The 17,732-nt window shown below is 40.4% G+C and overlaps 1 protein-coding gene across 2 annotated transcripts in view; it reads left to right on the plus strand.

Annotated features, from left to right (window-relative positions):
* The window catches only part of adgrv1 (adhesion G protein-coupled receptor V1), a 128,231-nt gene that overhangs the window by 52,870 nt on the left and 57,629 nt on the right, over positions 1–17,732 (plus strand). For both annotated transcript variants that reach the window (XR_003798287.1, XM_018759297.2), the window contains 29 exons: positions 808–938; positions 1,206–1,305; positions 2,489–2,668; positions 2,921–3,084; positions 3,369–3,456; positions 4,098–4,176; positions 4,384–4,522; positions 4,661–4,802; positions 4,899–5,161; positions 5,344–5,519; positions 6,318–6,442; positions 6,704–6,885; positions 7,044–7,190; positions 7,342–7,422; positions 8,059–8,317; positions 9,546–9,674; positions 9,957–10,179; positions 10,271–10,475; positions 10,601–10,747; positions 12,778–13,033; positions 14,471–14,664; positions 15,089–15,265; positions 15,399–15,581; positions 15,691–15,870; positions 15,947–16,111; positions 16,223–16,343; positions 16,427–16,550; positions 16,691–16,829; positions 17,458–17,643. Coding sequence is in view for 1 of the 2 variants with exons in the window: in XM_018759297.2 (XP_018614813.2) it covers positions 808–938; positions 1,206–1,305; positions 2,489–2,668; positions 2,921–3,084; positions 3,369–3,456; positions 4,098–4,176; positions 4,384–4,522; positions 4,661–4,802; positions 4,899–5,161; positions 5,344–5,519; positions 6,318–6,442; positions 6,704–6,885; positions 7,044–7,190; positions 7,342–7,422; positions 8,059–8,317; positions 9,546–9,674; positions 9,957–10,179; positions 10,271–10,475; positions 10,601–10,747; positions 12,778–13,033; positions 14,471–14,664; positions 15,089–15,265; positions 15,399–15,581; positions 15,691–15,870; positions 15,947–16,111; positions 16,223–16,343; positions 16,427–16,550; positions 16,691–16,829; positions 17,458–17,643 (4,685 nt within the window). In the remaining variant the exon portion in view is untranslated. The remainder of the gene's footprint in view (positions 1–807; positions 939–1,205; positions 1,306–2,488; positions 2,669–2,920; positions 3,085–3,368; positions 3,457–4,097; positions 4,177–4,383; positions 4,523–4,660; positions 4,803–4,898; positions 5,162–5,343; positions 5,520–6,317; positions 6,443–6,703; positions 6,886–7,043; positions 7,191–7,341; positions 7,423–8,058; positions 8,318–9,545; positions 9,675–9,956; positions 10,180–10,270; positions 10,476–10,600; positions 10,748–12,777; positions 13,034–14,470; positions 14,665–15,088; positions 15,266–15,398; positions 15,582–15,690; positions 15,871–15,946; positions 16,112–16,222; positions 16,344–16,426; positions 16,551–16,690; positions 16,830–17,457; positions 17,644–17,732) is intronic.

Here is a 17,732-nt window from a genome sequence, read left to right on the forward strand (position 1 = left end):
TGGTTATGTGACTAATTGTACAAAAAGACATCGCAGATATAGAAACACTGATCCAAAGAGCAGCTCACACTGCAGTTATGCTCTCACTTGTCTGGAAATGACAACTTACCACCTCTTAGTTTGCAGTTGCACATTCACTCATGGTGTGGTGTACTTTTGCTATGAGTTTATCATTTAGGGGGAGTTTTCTGTTCAAGATGGTAGTTTTTGTTTTGTTTTTTGAAGCAGGTCACTTCAGGTGGTTGATTCTGCATGGCTCTGTGTTTTCTCCACATGAAATGGCGATGGATTGCCAACCAGGCCAACTTTAATGATTTTTTTATGACCCGTGTGTTGTTGAATTATTGTTGTTATTGAATGTTACTGATGAAAAAAAATCTTTTTAAAAAACATTAAAACATGAGATACAGTATGTTTGTTTGAGGAAACAACCTACAGTGATTCCCGCCATATCAAAACAAGGACCTCTTGTTATTTTGCTTGTGTATTGACACATCCCAGTCTACTTGCCTAAGTGTTCATGTCTGCTTTGTGTAGTGTTTTGTGCCGTGTTATATTTTGATAACAGATGAATTAAAGTTGCTTCTTTTGATGAACCTGAAACTTCTGAAAATATTTCAATAGAAAAGCTGACAATGAATTTTAACAAACAAATCTGATGTATTTTTAAAAATATAAAGACTAAGTAAAACCACTCAGTAGCACCCTGCATTATGGTAGAAAACCCACCTGCTACAGTGAAGTAGCTCAGCCATTCCGTTTGGACATCATTGAGGCCCATTGTGGTTTCACCATGTGTGTTTGAAGGGGAAATCCTCCGTCTGCTGGTGCTGAGATCCCCCCCCGGGCAAGGAAATGTCACTGTGGACTGGAGGATCCAGGGCCCTCGTGTGTCACAGACCTTTGCCAACACATCGGGGGTGCTCTTCTTCTCAGAGGTAAGTTGTGCTGTACCAAGGCAAAAAGGCTTTTTGCCTTGCTACCTATGCTTGTTCTATTTTTATGCTATTTGGATACTATTACTATTGTTATACTAGGGTAATTAAACAATTGTTTGGCTGCTTGTGCTTGTTTTTGTTCTGAAATTATCTAAGTCAGACTGGATTGTCTGCTAAAAGAGTATGTTAATATGAATAATCTCTCAGGTTTTTAAGGCTCACCTTAATGCCTGGAACTGTGTTTTTGTCTTTTTTGCCAATCTTCAGGGAACTTTGAATGACACCTTAGTGCTGCAATTACTGGATGACCAAACTCCAGAGGACAGAGAAGAGTACAGAATTATCTTATCAAACATTCGCACTCAAGGTATTGTTATTAGCTGAAATCTGAGATATACAGATTTAATTTGTACTCTTTATCTTAATGTTTGCCTTATAGTGTGTCCTCATGCTGCCAGGTCAGCGACCTTTTATTGTCTGAGCAGTGCTGTGCTGCTCTCTGCTGCCTCACTACACCTCGCAGAACCTTACTTCACTCTGCCAGCCCTTCTGTAAACACATTTGCTTGCTTACGTGCTTTTGTGTGAGTGACCGAGAGAGTGTGTTCCACTGATGTATGAATGAGTAACCCATTGTAAGTAGTGTATCTAGCAGTGTAAGTCACCTTGGTGAATAAGGTGTGTGGGCTGATAACATTACATAGAGTTCATTGGAAATCGCTTTGGAGAAAAGTATCTGCTAAATAGATGTAAATGTACTTATTTGCCTAACGTATTCATTTACCTGAAGTATATATGTACTTATTTCTTTGTCTTCACTTTGTCTGTATGTGTATTTGTACATATGTTGTTGTACATTGTACTCTGCTGCAAGAGGTATTAGTAAAGTTTTATTAATTTCTTATCAACACAAAATTATCATTTTTTTCAATTTTATTATATAATGCAATTTTGTCTGCTCTGAGAACAAACAATTGTACAGGAAATTCATTATATTAATGTGGAACACCCTGGACTGTCACATTTAAGGAGCAATGATGCATAGGGCAGTAGTGACTCAACTTCTAGTTACTTTCATTCTCAAAATTCATGTTTACAAAACTCAAACACAGCATTTGCTATCAAAGTGAATCATAAAAGGAAATGTCTTTTGGCAAGAAACACAAACTCACACACACACACACTTTCTGAACTGCTTGTCCCATACGGGGTCGCGGGGAACTGGAGCCTACCCAGCAACACAGGGCGTAAGGCCAGAGGGGGAGGGGACACACCCAGGACGGGAAAACACAAACTCTTTTCCATTAATCCAGTCATTCAAGCACTTTGTTGAACAGGCCTTTAAGTCCAAAACACAATACCTTGTCTTTCAAGCTTTCAGAGTCCACCCTTTTATAGACAGTATTTTCTAGTGGATTCTCCAACCTTGATGCATGTAGCCTCTTTAATGAACCATCCCCACATGTGCCTCTCAGTCTGGTCGATTGGCCATGTAATGTAGATGTCTCTCCATATGAATCTCTGGGCCTCTATGTTCTCTCTGTCCCTCAGGTGTGACAGTAACAGGCCATGCTGCTCTTGACACCCAGGGCAGTGAAGCACTGGTGATAGTGGAAGCAAGCGATGAACCCTATGGAGTTCTGAGCATCTCCCCATCCTCCCTAAGGATATTCACTGAAGAGGGCAACGTCACCCTGAGAATTTCCATCAACCGGGAGCAAGGAGCATCAGGTCCGTTTCTGTTCAGCATGGACTGTGTGGAAGAGAAGGTGTAAGAAAGTGCAGTACTAAAATATGACCATGTCTGATTAACCTGCATGGACGTGGGTTCAGTGCCTGTGATGTAATTGAAGTGGCTTAAGAAAACTTCTTTCCCTAAAAAGTTTGTGGTTAATGAAAATAACCTGTTTCAAAATGGTAAGACTCCTAGCATTAGCAGCAGCTTGTTTCACATGTCAATATGTCTGTACACTTTTATTTCAGGGTCGGTGAACATCACTTACGAATCAGTGAAGGGCTCTCTACGGGACCTGACCCTGACAGAGAGTGCGTTGGCCGAGCCGGGCCAGGACTTCCTCCCGGCCTCAGGATTTGTGCTCATGCGTGATGGACAGACCTCTGTGGCCATCCCCATTACCATCTTAGATGTAAGACGGCCACAGTGATGAGTGTAAAATCAGATGTCGTACAGTCATTACAGCTGGCCATTGTACTTTCACAGTATATGTTAAATAGCATAAATAGCAGTTGTTCTCTGCAGCATACACTGTATGTACGTGAGTGGTACGTAGAATATTTACAAAACAAAGGTGTTGGAAGTTTACTTGAGTTCTTTGGCAATGGTTTTTATAAAGGAAAAAAAAAACTAATGAAATATTTTGATGTTTTATAAATATACAGAAAAGATATAATTACTTTCTTTTCCTCCCAGGATGATATCCCAGAGTTGCAAGAATGTTTCCTTGTAAACATTACATCAGCAGTTCTAATCTCTGCCCTTGCCTCTGCTCGTGCGTTAGGTATGAATTGTTTCAAATGTAATTTGATCAAATATTCATAGTGTTTATAATGTCTTTTCAGCTAATATTTGTGCTATTTCTGTCATTGATTAATTCTGTACTTTTCCTCAGCTCTGCAAATGCCATGCTAAAATGTTTCTGCACTCTTTGCTTTAACTGATTTCTGTGCTCTGCTGTTCACATCTGCTAACCTGAGCAAATCCATCCTTTCTTTGAACATCCCTTTGTTTTTCTGCAACTCTGCTTCTGTAACCACTAGAAGTGATTCAGTATACCCTGAAAGGTAATAACAGAGGTTTTGGTCTGATGTATTTCCGGTATAGTTATACTACACTGCAGTCCGGTGTTCCATTTCCAGTATTACCTTTAGATGAAGTACATTTATCAAAGCATGATTATGTATTTATCTGAACAGTAGAGAGAAGAGCAACATTGTATGATTTTTAAATCTCTACAAATTAGTAACAAACTTGTTATATTATAACAATATAATTGTTAAATTATAAATCACTGGTAAGGATTAAGTTTATCCATCTCGGTCATCCACTTTCATTTATGTACGTTTTATGACATTTTTCCGTATGAACTGATAACATCTCATTGCAAATACACCAGAACTAAGATTCTCTGTTGGGTCACAGACACACGGGGATTGGTTGCTGAAGTATGCATTGGTGCCAGCGATGGAGTTAGAGGAATCATTGAGTGGCAAATAACAGAGTAAGTCTGCTTTTTAGAAATAATGCTGGTAACTGATAAATGGATAGAATCTCATCTGAAATAAAACCTGATTTTGTTATGTTTCAAAACATGTTATGATAGTCTGTTTTTTCCCTAAAGCATATAAACATATGACTACAAAAAGGTTCTGTGTTATTTAGACCTGTTGTTTTGTCTCCAATCTTCCTATTTTCTATTAATGTGAAGTTTTGAAGTCAATGAGACACAGGGAGTGCTCACACTGGTGGCTTACAGAAATGGTGGAACATATGGGAATGTCTCCCTCTTCTTCTACGCCCAGAATTTGGAAGCACAGCTTGGATTAGATTATAATGCCACATCATCGGTGAGCCATCTGTGCCCGCCATCCTGTGCTTGTGTATTTTATAGATTGTACTTCATCACCTTATTCACATATGTGATATCCACATTGGGATTAGACTTCTTTAAACAGTCTACTAACAATGATGAACATTTTTTTTAGATTCTCCATTTTGCTAGTGGAGAGAGGCACAAGTTCATCGATGTGCAGATCTTTGATGATAACATACCTGAGGGTGATGAGAAGTTCCAGCTTATTCTTGCCAATCCCTCATTTGGACTGCAGCTTGGACGTAACACTACAGGTACGTCTTGTTTGGGTGTTTGAGGCTGCTTTTGTTTCTCATCTCATCTCACTGTAACAAATTTCAGTTACCTATGGCTGACCTCTGTGCCCACAGCCACAGTGCTTATCCTGACCAATGATGACGGCCATGGTGTAATCTCCTTCAATAATAGCCAGCATTTTCTTCTGGAGGAGCCCACTTCCTTAGGCTTGGGCCAAAGCATGGCCATGTTGTATGTCGTCCGTGAGCCCCCACAGGGCATATTTGGCACAGTCAGTGTCCAGTTTCTTATCACCGATGTTAATGGATCCCTCTCTGCTGGTGACCTGATGCCCGGTCAGGGTTTTGTAGTCCTTGAGGATGGAGTACGATTCAAGGTAGGTAAACTGAAATTATCTAAGGAGACAAGTACATCATACTTAAAAACATGAGTTCAGTTGCTTTAACTTTTATGGTATATTCTATTCCATTTTCATGAGTTTAATAAATACACAGAGACTATGAGAGTGAAAAGGCTAGCATTGCTTATTATTTCATCATGGAATTTTACTATGCTTAGACACTTAGGATCTGGGCTGTGCTGGATGAAGAGCCAGAAATGAATGAGACATTTACAGTGACCCTGTTCAATCCCACGGGAGGGGCAAGGCTTGGGGATTCCTTACAGACAACCATCACTATATTGCAAAATCAGGCCCCCCTTGGCCTTTTTCGGATCTTCCCCACCCACAACAGGTTGGTTTCAGGCTCAGTACTTTATTGTCATGTCACCAGAGCATATAGAAATTTACCATAGTGGAAATTCTATAGGTGAACATGTACAATACACACTTAACACATAATACACACACACACACACACACACACACAGTCTGAAACCACTTGTCCCAAGCAGAGTCATGGTGAACCAGAGCCTAACCCGGCAACATAGGGCTGAAGGGGGAGGGCACACACCCAGGATGGGATGCCAGTCCGTTGCAAGGCACCCCAAGCAGGACTTGAACCCCAGACACACCAGAGAGCAGGCACGGGCCATACCCGCTACGCCACCACACCCCCCACACATAATATAGACAAAAAAATTAAAGAATTAAACTCAAAGTGCCAGTTTTCTCCCTCTTGCTTCCCTTTTGGCAAATGCCTTTGCAGTTGTATCTGATCTTAGTTTATCTGAGCAATGGCACTATGGACCCTTACTTTACTTAACCCGTCATATATATATATATATATATATATAATATATATATATATATATATATGCAGCAACCAAAGCCAGTCAGTGTTACATGTATAGATATGTCCTCAGCGTCCACTGAAATGTTTCAGAACTAAATGCAGCTGGAGACGTGTAGTTGCTGCCTACAGTGGTTTTCAGGAAGGTAATAAGTGATGGGTGTTCAGATGGGTTCAGACAATTACAAACAAATTCTGGTCACAGCTCCTTAGCTTCTCCTCCATAACTGATGTCTAAGGAACAGTCTTCATTGTTTCTCAGTCTGTCCAGGGCATCACACTGTTTACTTTATTTTTCAGGACCGACTCCATTGCTGTTGAGGAAGAGAGCAAAGCTGTGTTTCTGACTGTGTCTCGGAGTAATGGCTTGGAGACTGCAGTCAGCGTGGAGTGGGAGTCTCAGTCAGACACTGCTTTTGGCCTCAGTAAGAGCCTTATGAAGTATTTGTTAATACTTCACAGACTTTAAAATGTCATATATTTCAACTTAAAAGGATGGATTTATCTACATTTATTGGATAGAATAATCCCTCTACTTGGTCTTTGTACATTTTGGACACTTTCCTTGTATTTTACTCATTACAAACAACTGCCAGTGAGTTGGTTGCTTTGGTTCTTTCAAGGCCTCATAGGAAATATATGTGTAGAATTTTTTCATACAGCAGTAATGGCCTTTTAAATTCCAGCGGGAGATATCCCAGTTCTTGCTGTGTATCAGAGCTTCACTGAGAAACCCACCTCCAGCTGGTGTGCCCTGCCCTATGAAAATGTTCCTCTTGTCCTGAGGCTGGGGAAGGCCTCTGCTGGCACTCCCTCCCATACCCTGGCCACACTCTATAGGTGGCAAGGAGTCTTTGTACCACTGCAGGTAAAATATATCATTGTAGACTGTTCTGAAATTTGGTCTTATTTTACCAGTATTTAATGTTAATTTTGAGGATGTCATGGTTTTCCTATGAGATTTTGCTTTTATGGTGAAAGATGAAATGTAGTCACCTGGGCTTCTGTGTTTTGTTCCTGTTGCAGTCTGTCAGAATTCAAGACCCAAGACGCTGTATGGGATTTTTCATGAAGAATCTGACCTATGCGGTTGTCACTTATGGGGGCTACCCTGGCTCCAACACTGCGAATGCCAGCTTGTTTAGCGTGCAACCAGACTTGAACCTTACTCTGGTGATTTTTACTTTCTTTAAAAATCTGTCCACTTGAATGAAATATGCTGTTAGTTTCACACTCCAGTAATAGAAAACGAACAACTGAGGTTATCGTCTTCTAGGATAACAGCGGAGTATAGAAATCAATTTATTTTGTTTGATTTTTGCAGGAGCAGACACTGGTTGTTCAAGGTCATGAAGTCAAATTCTTCTCAGTGGAAAATAAAAATTATTTAATAGCCTCAAGTCAGGTGAGTTTGTGCATCCTCTTTATGAAATGCCATTTTTGTGTTCAATTTATTTTTCTGTCTAATCAGTGACACAGTATTTCCTGTGTTCCGAATCAGTAATATGCTATTCTGTTCTGCTGCTGTAACAAAAAAGCCATCAAAGTGGAATGACCATTGAGTTTTTCCCAAGTGATTACTGCAGAATGTGTCATATTTACACTTTTACATAATGAATTCAAATTTAGGCCTACCTAATAAAAGGCCATCATTTACATCTGGCCTAAATATTGCAAATTAGTTTTTTAAAATAATGTTTATTTAAATGTTCTTTGTTAAAATCTCAACAGTTTTAGAGATTTGTTGTCAGTTGCCAATTTCTCATTGGCATTGGATCTGTCACACAAGTACATTTGAGATTAGGCACCAGCTTCTGTACCACAACTCTACATTAACATTTCCGGATAGTAATTCTATTTATTTTTTTCCATGTCTGATAAGCCTTTGAAAGACCTGTAACTTTTTGCAGCTTTGAAAGGAATTCATGTTGAAATGGTTCAACATAAAGCAGAAAACTGGCTACTCTTGGTTAAAGAAAATCCAGAATTCAATGCTGTTCTATCTAGGCTTTGTATTCACAGATTTAAAATACCTCCACAGGTTTTGGTTTGGGATGGCAGCAGATTTGTTCTTCATCAGTCCCTGAATCTGCAGGAGGTGCTGAGCTTTTCCTTGTTCTCTCGTGGGAATGCCTTGTATCTGGCATTCGCCATAAGGAGAATGAATGACAGCTGTGTTCTGTACCAGTGGAGCAGTGGAGAGTTTCAGAATCCACAACCTCTTACCATCAACAGCAGAGCTAAACAAGTGGAGAGCTTTCAAACTGGGGCTGATATCTTCCTACTCATTGTTACAGAAGGTAGCCTTTTAATTAAATCCATAATGACTTGCTCATTGTTTTTTGGATGGATATGTTCTGAAGTTGTTATTGTACAACCTACACACGGGCTTCATACCTTATGAACACGATTCAATAAGAAATGCGTAACTCGATTTGTTTCTAAATCTACTGCAAGTTTTACTGCACATCTGCATAAAAATTTCAAATTAAGCTTTAGTAAATTTAAAAATACTGTGTATGATCTATTTCATTATTTTTTGTTTACGTCATTAAAAGATAATACAATTAATTTTTCGTAAAATAAATAAGAAATCTGTACGACCTCTGTATTTCTATCTGTTGAACGATCCATCCCCTAAACATGTGCATTGTTCTGTTGGCAACTTTCAACTTTTTAAATTATCTATACAATCAATAAAATACAATCAAAAGGTAATAAATACATATTTCCTGATGTATTCATAGGGTTGTCAGATGTAGCTATAATAATACTTTGTCAAACTATTTTAAAATGAAAACCAATTTTCAATGTTTGAAAATGTGTTGTTTCTAGAAACTCCTACTCATTCTAGATTTTGGATTGAGTCCTACAATAATATGTGCAATACTCCTTATTTTCTTTATGATTGCAATTATAATCAGTTCTTACTCACTCTCACACACACAAATTGTCTGAAGCCGCTTGTCCCGAGCGGGGTCGCGGCAAGTTGGAGCCTAACCCAGCAACACAGGGCACAAGGCTGGAGGGGGAGGGGACACACCCAGGACAGGACGCCAGTCCGCTGCAAGACACCCCAAGCAGGGCTCGAACCCCGGATCCACCAGAGAGCAGGCCCTGGTCAAAGCCGCTGCACTACCACGCCCCCTTCACTCACACTGTATCTTCAAAAATTCATTGTTGAATTTTTGTAATAAGGAGCCAGTGTACTGTATATGCAGTGTTAATACATTCACAATTTGGTTGAGATGTGCTCTGACCATGTCAGTAACTTCTTTTTATTGAACAAAATTTTGTACATGTGCAAATTTAGAACCAGGGCCTAATTCATTGAGACCAAAACTTCACATACCAACCAGTTACAAAAATGAGCATTTGGTGGTTTCTTGAAGGCCCAGGTCAAAACCATAGTTACCCACAAGGTTTGTAATTTGCAGATGTCAGATGGAACAGATTTCCCTGCACAACCCCACCCTTGTTTGTATGTAACGTAGCTGGTTGAATACAGTACGCTGATGTATTTTTCAGCTGGACCCAGTTCCACATGCGAAGTGTTTGTATGGGGCTCCCAGCAACCCTTCTTCCAGCATTTCCAGTCCATCCCCTTTCCAGGCCTGTTGTTGTCTGCCCTCAGTTTCACTCCACCCTCAGGGATCAGTGAGTGCCTAATTTTATTCCCATCATTGTGGCCCACAGTGAAGTGGACATGCTAACTAAATTTGTTGCATATTTACACTTGTATTACACATGCCAGTTTCCTTCTCAGGATTTGAGGTTCAGTTGCATTAACTGATACTCCTTTTTCAGATTAGGTTCAGGGCATCATATAAAAAATTTGATGTGCTCAGTGCCAACAGCTGCCAATGAGACGACAGCTTTAAGTAATACGTAATTAAGTAATAATAATTAAGTTTCTAATTTGGGTATCTGTGTCTGAAGCTCATCTCCTGCTGGCTGGCAGCAACACCTCCAGTTTGCTCTTATGGAAGTCTGAGATCAACCAGTTCTCCATAGTGCTGCAATCCCCTCCTGCCCAGACATTCGTCTTTTTTCCTGTTCTACAACTCAATGTAACAAGGAGCCTGCTTATAGCCACTGGTGACTCAGAGTCCACTATATATGAGCTGATATCCATCTCAAACCAATCTGACTTCATACCAAGGTACAGTATGCACTTGCTAAAGTCACTTCCCTGAACAAAGAACTCTCCTTCTGGTTCTTACATGTTTTTCACTTTGTTTTTCTTCTATCAGTTCAGGCGAACTGCATTTCCAGCCAGGTGACAGTGAATTGACAATTGCAGTGAATATCATAGATGACAATATCCCAGAGGACAAGGAATCTTTCCAAGTGATCCTTAAAAATCCTAAAGGAGGGGCAGAAATTGGCTTCAATGGTCAAGTGACCATCGTCATTCTGTCCAATGATGATGCTCATGGAATAATAGGCTTTGCACAGGCATGCTTTATATTATATATCAGAACACGCATCATAGTAGAATGTAGTTGTTGTTATTATTACAAGAAGAATTGCCTTTATTATCATTTACAAATCAGGTCACTGTGATGTATTTTTTCCCTCAGAACTCATTTTATATGGAAGTTGATGAACTAGAAGAGGATAACCTCATCTCCCTTAGGATAGAGAGGATGAAAGGCACTTTTGGGAGACTGATAGTGCACTGGGTTGCCAATGGAAGTATAGATGATATTTTCCCCACATATGGAGAGGTGAGCTTTATATTTTTTAGCATCAGTTGTTGTAAAGATAAGAAATCAATCTGCAGCCAAAAATGTGGAACAGACTCTAAATGTATTTCTTGTGCAAGGCATTCCTTTAATCTTCAGATTGTTTCAGTACAGCTGGTTCCTAAATGTATGAACTTAATTGGGCTTCAAAGCTGGTTTATTATTCAAAAAGTTAAGTCAAATGTAACATGAAGCAGGTAAGTGGCTCGTCAGCAGCTCTATATACATAATGTATGAGGGTGAAAGAAAAAAGATGTTATTTTATTATAAGTGATTGCTTCAACAATTGAGTCTGTGCATCTGAATCTCTCTATATGTTGGTGAAATGCAGTCGTGCTTACTCTAACTTAAATGTTGCTTTGGAGAAAACCGTCTGCTAAATGAATAAATTAACATAAATGTCTCCACCTTTGACAGTTAGTGGGAAAGGAGACAACAGTGAGGCTTTTTGGGCGAGAACAGAGTCTGACAGACTGACTCTTCCCTCCCAACCCCTCCCTCTGGTGTTCTAGGGTGGCTTATGCACATGCCTTTGCACTATGAATTCCCTGGCAGAGGTGTTTGTGAGACATTGTAAATAAGAAAGCACAATGAAACATCACAAGCAGAGCTAGAACAAGGTGTTTGTACTTATCCGTGGCTCTAGGTAGCCCATTTTTTACTCCAATGTTTACCTTTCACTATTGCCCAATAAAATAAGAATAAGAAGAAATAAAAGCACAATTATAAGAAATAAAACATGTATGTTATATGTTACTAGCCTTGAATTATATAATTTTATTGTTTTGCACAGCAGAGGGGGTGTGGTGGCGCAGTGGGTTGGACCACAGTCCTGCTGTCTGGTGGGTCTGGGGTTCGAGTCCCGCTTGGGGTGCCTTGCGACGGACTGGCGTCCTGTCCTGGGTGTGTCCCCTCCCCTTACGCCCTGTGTTGCCGGGTAGGCTCTGGTTCCCCTGTGACCCCGTATGGGACAAGTGGCTCTGAAAGTGTGTGTGTGTGTGTGTGTGTGTGTGTGTGTGTGTGTGTGTTTTGCACAGCATTACAATGACAATAAAGTCTTGAATTGAAGTGCAGAAAACCACAGCAAATTGGAGCCGGAGGTATTATATGAAGGTGCAGGATGACTGAGAAGTGAGCTTTACTGATGGTCTCAAATTCAGTAACTGTAGAAGCCATAGGATCATCTATAGGTTTTTCACCAGCTCCATGTCCTACTCCGTTCTTTTAAAAAACGAGCAGGGCCTACTGTTCATGATCAATATCTGTTAGCATATCAGGTGAAGCTTTGGCATGCAGTTCGAACTGGTATGATAGGTTTCTGTATGGAAAAAATAAATACTAAATACAGGGTGTCCCTGATTTACGATGGTTCGACTTATGATTTTTCGGCTTTACGATGGTGAGCCGGCGATAGACATTCAGTAGCAACTTTTCTTTGAATTTTGATTTTTTTTTTTTTCCCGGGCAAGAGATATGTGGTGTGATACTGGGCAGTGGCAGCGATCCGCTTCTCCCAGTCTGTCAAGCGGTTGTGTTTTGTGCATCCATAATGTCACAGAAATGCCCATCTGTGTCTCCTACTACTGGTGGGAAGAAGAAGAGAAGAGCAATTACTCTTGAGGAGAAACTCAAAATAATTGCCCAGTATGAAGGCGGCAAGCCCGTAATGGCCATCGCATGTATGCTAGACTATGATGTTCGGTAGGTTAGGTCTATTAAATGCATTTTCGACTTATGATGGGGTTTCGTGGAATGTAACCCCATCGTAAATCGGGGACCACCTGTACTTCTCAAATGAGTTTGTAATGGCTAAAAGTTCTTTAGTCTGACGTTTTAAGTCGGGAACCCACTATAGTTTCCCAACTGCAGTACTGGTATAAAACTACATTTAAACACTGTAAATTACTTGTGTACAGCTATTCTTCTCTATATTTTATTAGATGCTGAAAGATTAATTTTCTCATTAATGACTAGGGTAAAGTTTTCTTGGTGTCCTTGTATGTGTGACACAGGTGACTTTCAGGGAGAGCCAAGCTATGGCTACACTAATGCTGACAGTGCTGGCTGACACAATTCCAGAGCTGGCAGAGAAGGTGACCATCACCCTCACAAATGTCACCACAGTGGGAGCAGAGAACATCTCAAAAGGAGCTGCCATCAACCCACAGCACGTCCATGCACTGATTGTCATCCAACCTAACGGCTCCCCATACGGCGTGTTTGGGTGGCACTCAGAATCCCTGCACATTTTCACAGAGGAGCCAGAAGGTAACACATCAGGAATTTCCTTGTACCATTTCATACTATTTTTTGCAGAACCAAACTCAGGTACCAGACTTTACTTTTTACAGTTTGGCCACAGAAAAAAAAAAAAAAAAACACTTCTGTTACTCCCTTGCCTTTGAAACTATGCTGGCGGTCGCTGAGTTGGACATGAATAAATGGCACATTCATCCATCCATCCATCTCAGAAATAAATTTTTTTTTTAATTATTTTTTTTTAAAATCTGATTACATCTGCAAAGCTTTTTTGAAACACGTCTGGTGTTGTTGCAAACAGGCATGTATGTAAGAAACATCCTCACTATTCTACTATACTGAATATATTAAGTAGTAAGAAGAAGAAATTTTATTATTTCACAATATTTACTCAACTTTTTTCTTCTACTCAAACTTGTAAATAAATGGAGAAATTTGTTAAAAGTGTTATTTTGTAGCTATTTTTTAACATTTGCTGGGTCTGTACTGCAACGGTGAGCTTTTGCAGAAATGTCTTTTATGAAGGGTCTAGTGTCTATAAAGTACATTTTTAATAAATAAAAAAGCAAAATCGAACAAAACAGAGAATACAAACACATGAGTACACAAACCAGACCACAGAGTCCCAGAATACAAGTGAGAGCGTGGGCACGGAGTTCCCACAATGCAGTGCATTTCGAAGTCTTTGTCATACAGCAGCTTGACAGAGTTTTCAAAAGCAGTCTCAAATTTATTTTGCTGGACTACGTGTTGTGGGCTTTGACTGGATATGGCAGACTGAATACATAACAATTACAACCAATTAGTAATAAGTGGCATTAATAATTGCAGGCAGGATACGTGAAAAACCAGATATTGGAAGACTGGGTAACTAAATATATTATTCGAAGAAAATAATTCCTTGAAATTCTCCATCTTCAGAAAAATATGTATTGAGAGTTGGTTACTTAAATCAATATTTAAATGATGCAGCTTTTTACCAACTTGCAACAATTTTTTTCCAGGTTTTTTTCATTTTAATTTTTTTGATCATGGAAAATGTATTTTAAAAATAAGATTGTGATGCTCTAGAGTGTCCAAGGGGGGCGCGATGGCGTAGTGGGTTGGACCAGGTCCTGCTCTCCCATGGGTCTGGGGTTCAAGTCCTGCTTGGGGTGCCTTGCGACGGACTGGCGTCCTGTCCTGAGTGTGTCCCCTCCCCCTCCGGCCTTACGCCCTGTGTTGCCGGGTTAAGCTCCGGCTCCTCGTGACCCCGTATGGGACAAGCGGTTCAGAAAGTGTGTGTCTGTGTAGAGTGTCCAATTATTACAGTATTCAGTCACTTTAGATCTAGTCTTTTAGATGAGCCCATTCCTTAACATCTGTCATCATTAACAAAAGTATTTTTGTAACACCTTAACATGCGTGCTCCCTGGACTAATAATCTTAATTTTTATTTTGTCCCAGGAAGGCCAAACAGCATCATGCTTAAAATTATCAGGGAGCAGGGCTTTGTTGGGGACGTGGCTGTTCACTTCAGGACCGGACCTTCCATGACGGAGTCATCTGCCACAGCAAATGAAGACTACGTGGCAAAAGATGAAATGGTGATAATGAAGGAAAATATTACGGACACCTCCATCACTATTACCATTCTGCCTGTGAGTGTCCTCCAGCCTTTCAGTTGACACACCATGAGTCATTCGGGGCTGTCTGGGGATAGCCAGACCGCTTTCCTTGCTGTAGTCCAAACTGTCTGTTACACTCATTTACCAAACAACAGACACTTTATCTGTTCTTCGCCCATGTTGGAAGCTATTGCTAGCTCCAGCCATGGAGTGAAAAAGAAAATACTCTACTTTTTATAAAGACTTTATACCTCTGTAAATTGCAGTGTTCAGAGACTTTTTGTTTTGTGGTCCTTTTTTGAATTTTCATGATCATAGCCTGTCGGAAAGTATAAGATATTTTTCTAGCAATGTGGACACTTAAGAGAAGATTATGCAAATATTTCATGAAAAGCTGGAGACTTTTAAGAGGTCCAGAGAAGACAGGTATATCCATATCTGTGTCTCTGTCTTCCAGGATGATGTCCCTGAGCTGGCTGAGAAATTCCTGGTCAACATCACTGATGTGATGTTCACTGGGATTGCTCAAGGGGGAGGTCAACCAAGTGTGAAAAGGGTGGACATGGAGGTTGCAGAGGTCACTATTCAGGAGAATGATGATCCTAGAGGTGTCATCCAGTTCAATGTCACCAAGGTATGGATGTCTGTGTGAAGCAAATAAATATTTTTCTGTGCAGATTGTTATAATTTTATTTTGCAAAGTAACAAGTTGAGTTCATAATAAATATGTGGCAAGAAAATGCTGTTACTCTCTGTTCTGTCCTTAGGATGTATCAGGTGCTGTGCAAGCATATGAGGTTCCTCCACCAGGAAATCTCCTCCAGCTTTCTGTTGTGCGGTTGGCTGGAAAGATTGGAAGATTGGTTGTATTTTGGGAGGCTCATCCTGTCGTTTCTAGCTTTGACGACTTTACACCTCTTTTTGGAAACATCACCTTTCAAGATGGACAGGTGCAGGACTGAATGTGCTTCTTCTGCTAGTGCATGACTTCGATGTTTTCATATATTCATTACAGGATTTAATTCTTGCTCATAGCATTCATTGTATTGCTCTTTATAGGGAGCAAGTATTATTGAGCTCATCATTACTGATGATAATGTGGTGGAGTTTCTGGAGACATTCAGTGTTACGCTAACTCAAGTGACGGGTGGCGCCAGACTGGGAAAGGAATCCTCTGTGACTGTCAGCATTGCTGCCAATGACTCTCCACTTGGACTCTTTGGATTCCAGGAACATACAGTAAGACAATGATTGTAAGAGGGTTGGTACCAATTCTTCAACTGTCTCTCATTGTGCAGTGTTTACTATCTCACAGGTAACTGTTATGGAGCCCCAATTCATGAGTGACCCTGCTGCCATGGTGACCTTGACTGTTGTTCGGAGCCCAGGAGGCCTGGGAGTGGTGCACCTAGTGTGGCTGTTGGAGGACAGTGCTAAGGATGACTTGAGGCCTTTGAATGGCACTCTGCTCTTCAATGAGGCATGCATTTTCAGCACAGATCCTCATTGTTTTAAGTGCATTAATTCAAATGTTTAAGACTAGTTCTCAAGAAGTTAATGCAATGTACAATGTACCCTTAACCCTCTCCAGACTGAGTCAAAGAAGGTGGTGGTGATATATGCTCTGGCAGATGCTGTACTTGAGGGGGATGAGAGATTCACAGTCCAGCTCCTGTCCACTCAGAACGATGGTGTTGTTGATCCTACTAAAGGTGTGTGCAGAGGGGAACAATTCAGAGTGTGCATTTAAATATAAGAAGCAATTTCACCTGGTGCTTCTGTGCCTTTGTTTCAGCTGTGGCCACTGTTGTGATCCTGGGAGACCGTGGAGCTTTTGGAACGGTCAGCATTGCAGAAACCTCTCGTCATGTCCTTATTGGAGAACCACAGGGAAGTTACAATGGAACTGCATTGATCAGGTAGAGTCTTACATGAACATGTAAAACCACAGTTTCTCATATGGATATTAGTAGATATTATTTTAAATATACACTGTATATGTGTATGAGAATTTGTGTATAAGTGTACAGTTTCCATTAATGACATACTTTCCTCGTAGTCTTGTGCGAGGTCCTGGCATCTTTGGCGAGATCATGGTCTATTGGAACATCAGTCCTGTTGTGTACTCAGAATTCGAGGAAACTGCTGGGGTGGTGATCATGAGAGACAAACAGTCTGCTGCCACCATCAGGCTGAAGGTATATTTCGAACTTGAAAGCCACTGTCTGTGTTGAAATGGTCACTGCTCACTACAGTTGGTTCACGACTTACAGACTTAACTGTGCTTCTCTCTCTCTCTCTCTCTCTCTCTCTCTCTCTTTCTCTCTTGCTCATGAGTAATGATATGATTAAAATCAAACCATAACTATGAGAAATTAAAAAAAACCATCTAAGTTGTATATTACTGGTTTTGAAGCATAGTCAACATCTCTGCATCAATTTGAAGACAGGTATTGTGTGGAGGTGGGGGATGATGGAGATGCAGCAATTTACTGACAGCTTCAAAACTTGTAAATGTAGCAGGAAGACTATTATCTACAGCTTGCTTGTCTTCTGTTAGCTTTTTTCCACCTTGTCGACTCTTGAAAATCTTAATGCGGTGCTTACTGATTGATAGATATCTGACAACACCAATGTGAAAAGTTTTGGTTGTTAAATTGAAATGTATTCTCAAATACAAGCTATTCTGTCCTTGTCATACAAAGTTTTAACCTGGAGAATTATTTCCTGACGATTATAAAGAAGAAAATTAGAAGAGACAGCAATGTGAAAGCACAGGTAAACAAGCAGTTGAGGTTTAGTCTCTCCTGTGTTGAAACTTGACAGGTTCTGGATGATGATGTCCCTGAAGAACGGCGTGTTTATCAACTGTTTCTGAGTGCAGTCAGCCCTGGAGCAGAGATCAACCCAACTGGTCAGCAGGCAAATCTCACAGTGGCAGCCAGTGACTTCCCCTATGGTGTTTTCTCCTTCACTCAAGAGCTGCTGCAAACCTCTGAGGAGGAGAGGATGGTGAGAAGTTGCAAGATGCCTCATTGAAACTTATCCTGTTTGTGTAATGAAACATGTGAGCTAGCAGTTCAGATCTGTTACAGTGACCT

The sequence above is a fragment of the Scleropages formosus genome, chromosome 17 (assembly GCF_900964775.1).
Source record: "Scleropages formosus chromosome 17, fSclFor1.1, whole genome shotgun sequence".
NCBI classification, from domain to species: domain Eukaryota; kingdom Metazoa; phylum Chordata; class Actinopteri; order Osteoglossiformes; family Osteoglossidae; genus Scleropages; species Scleropages formosus.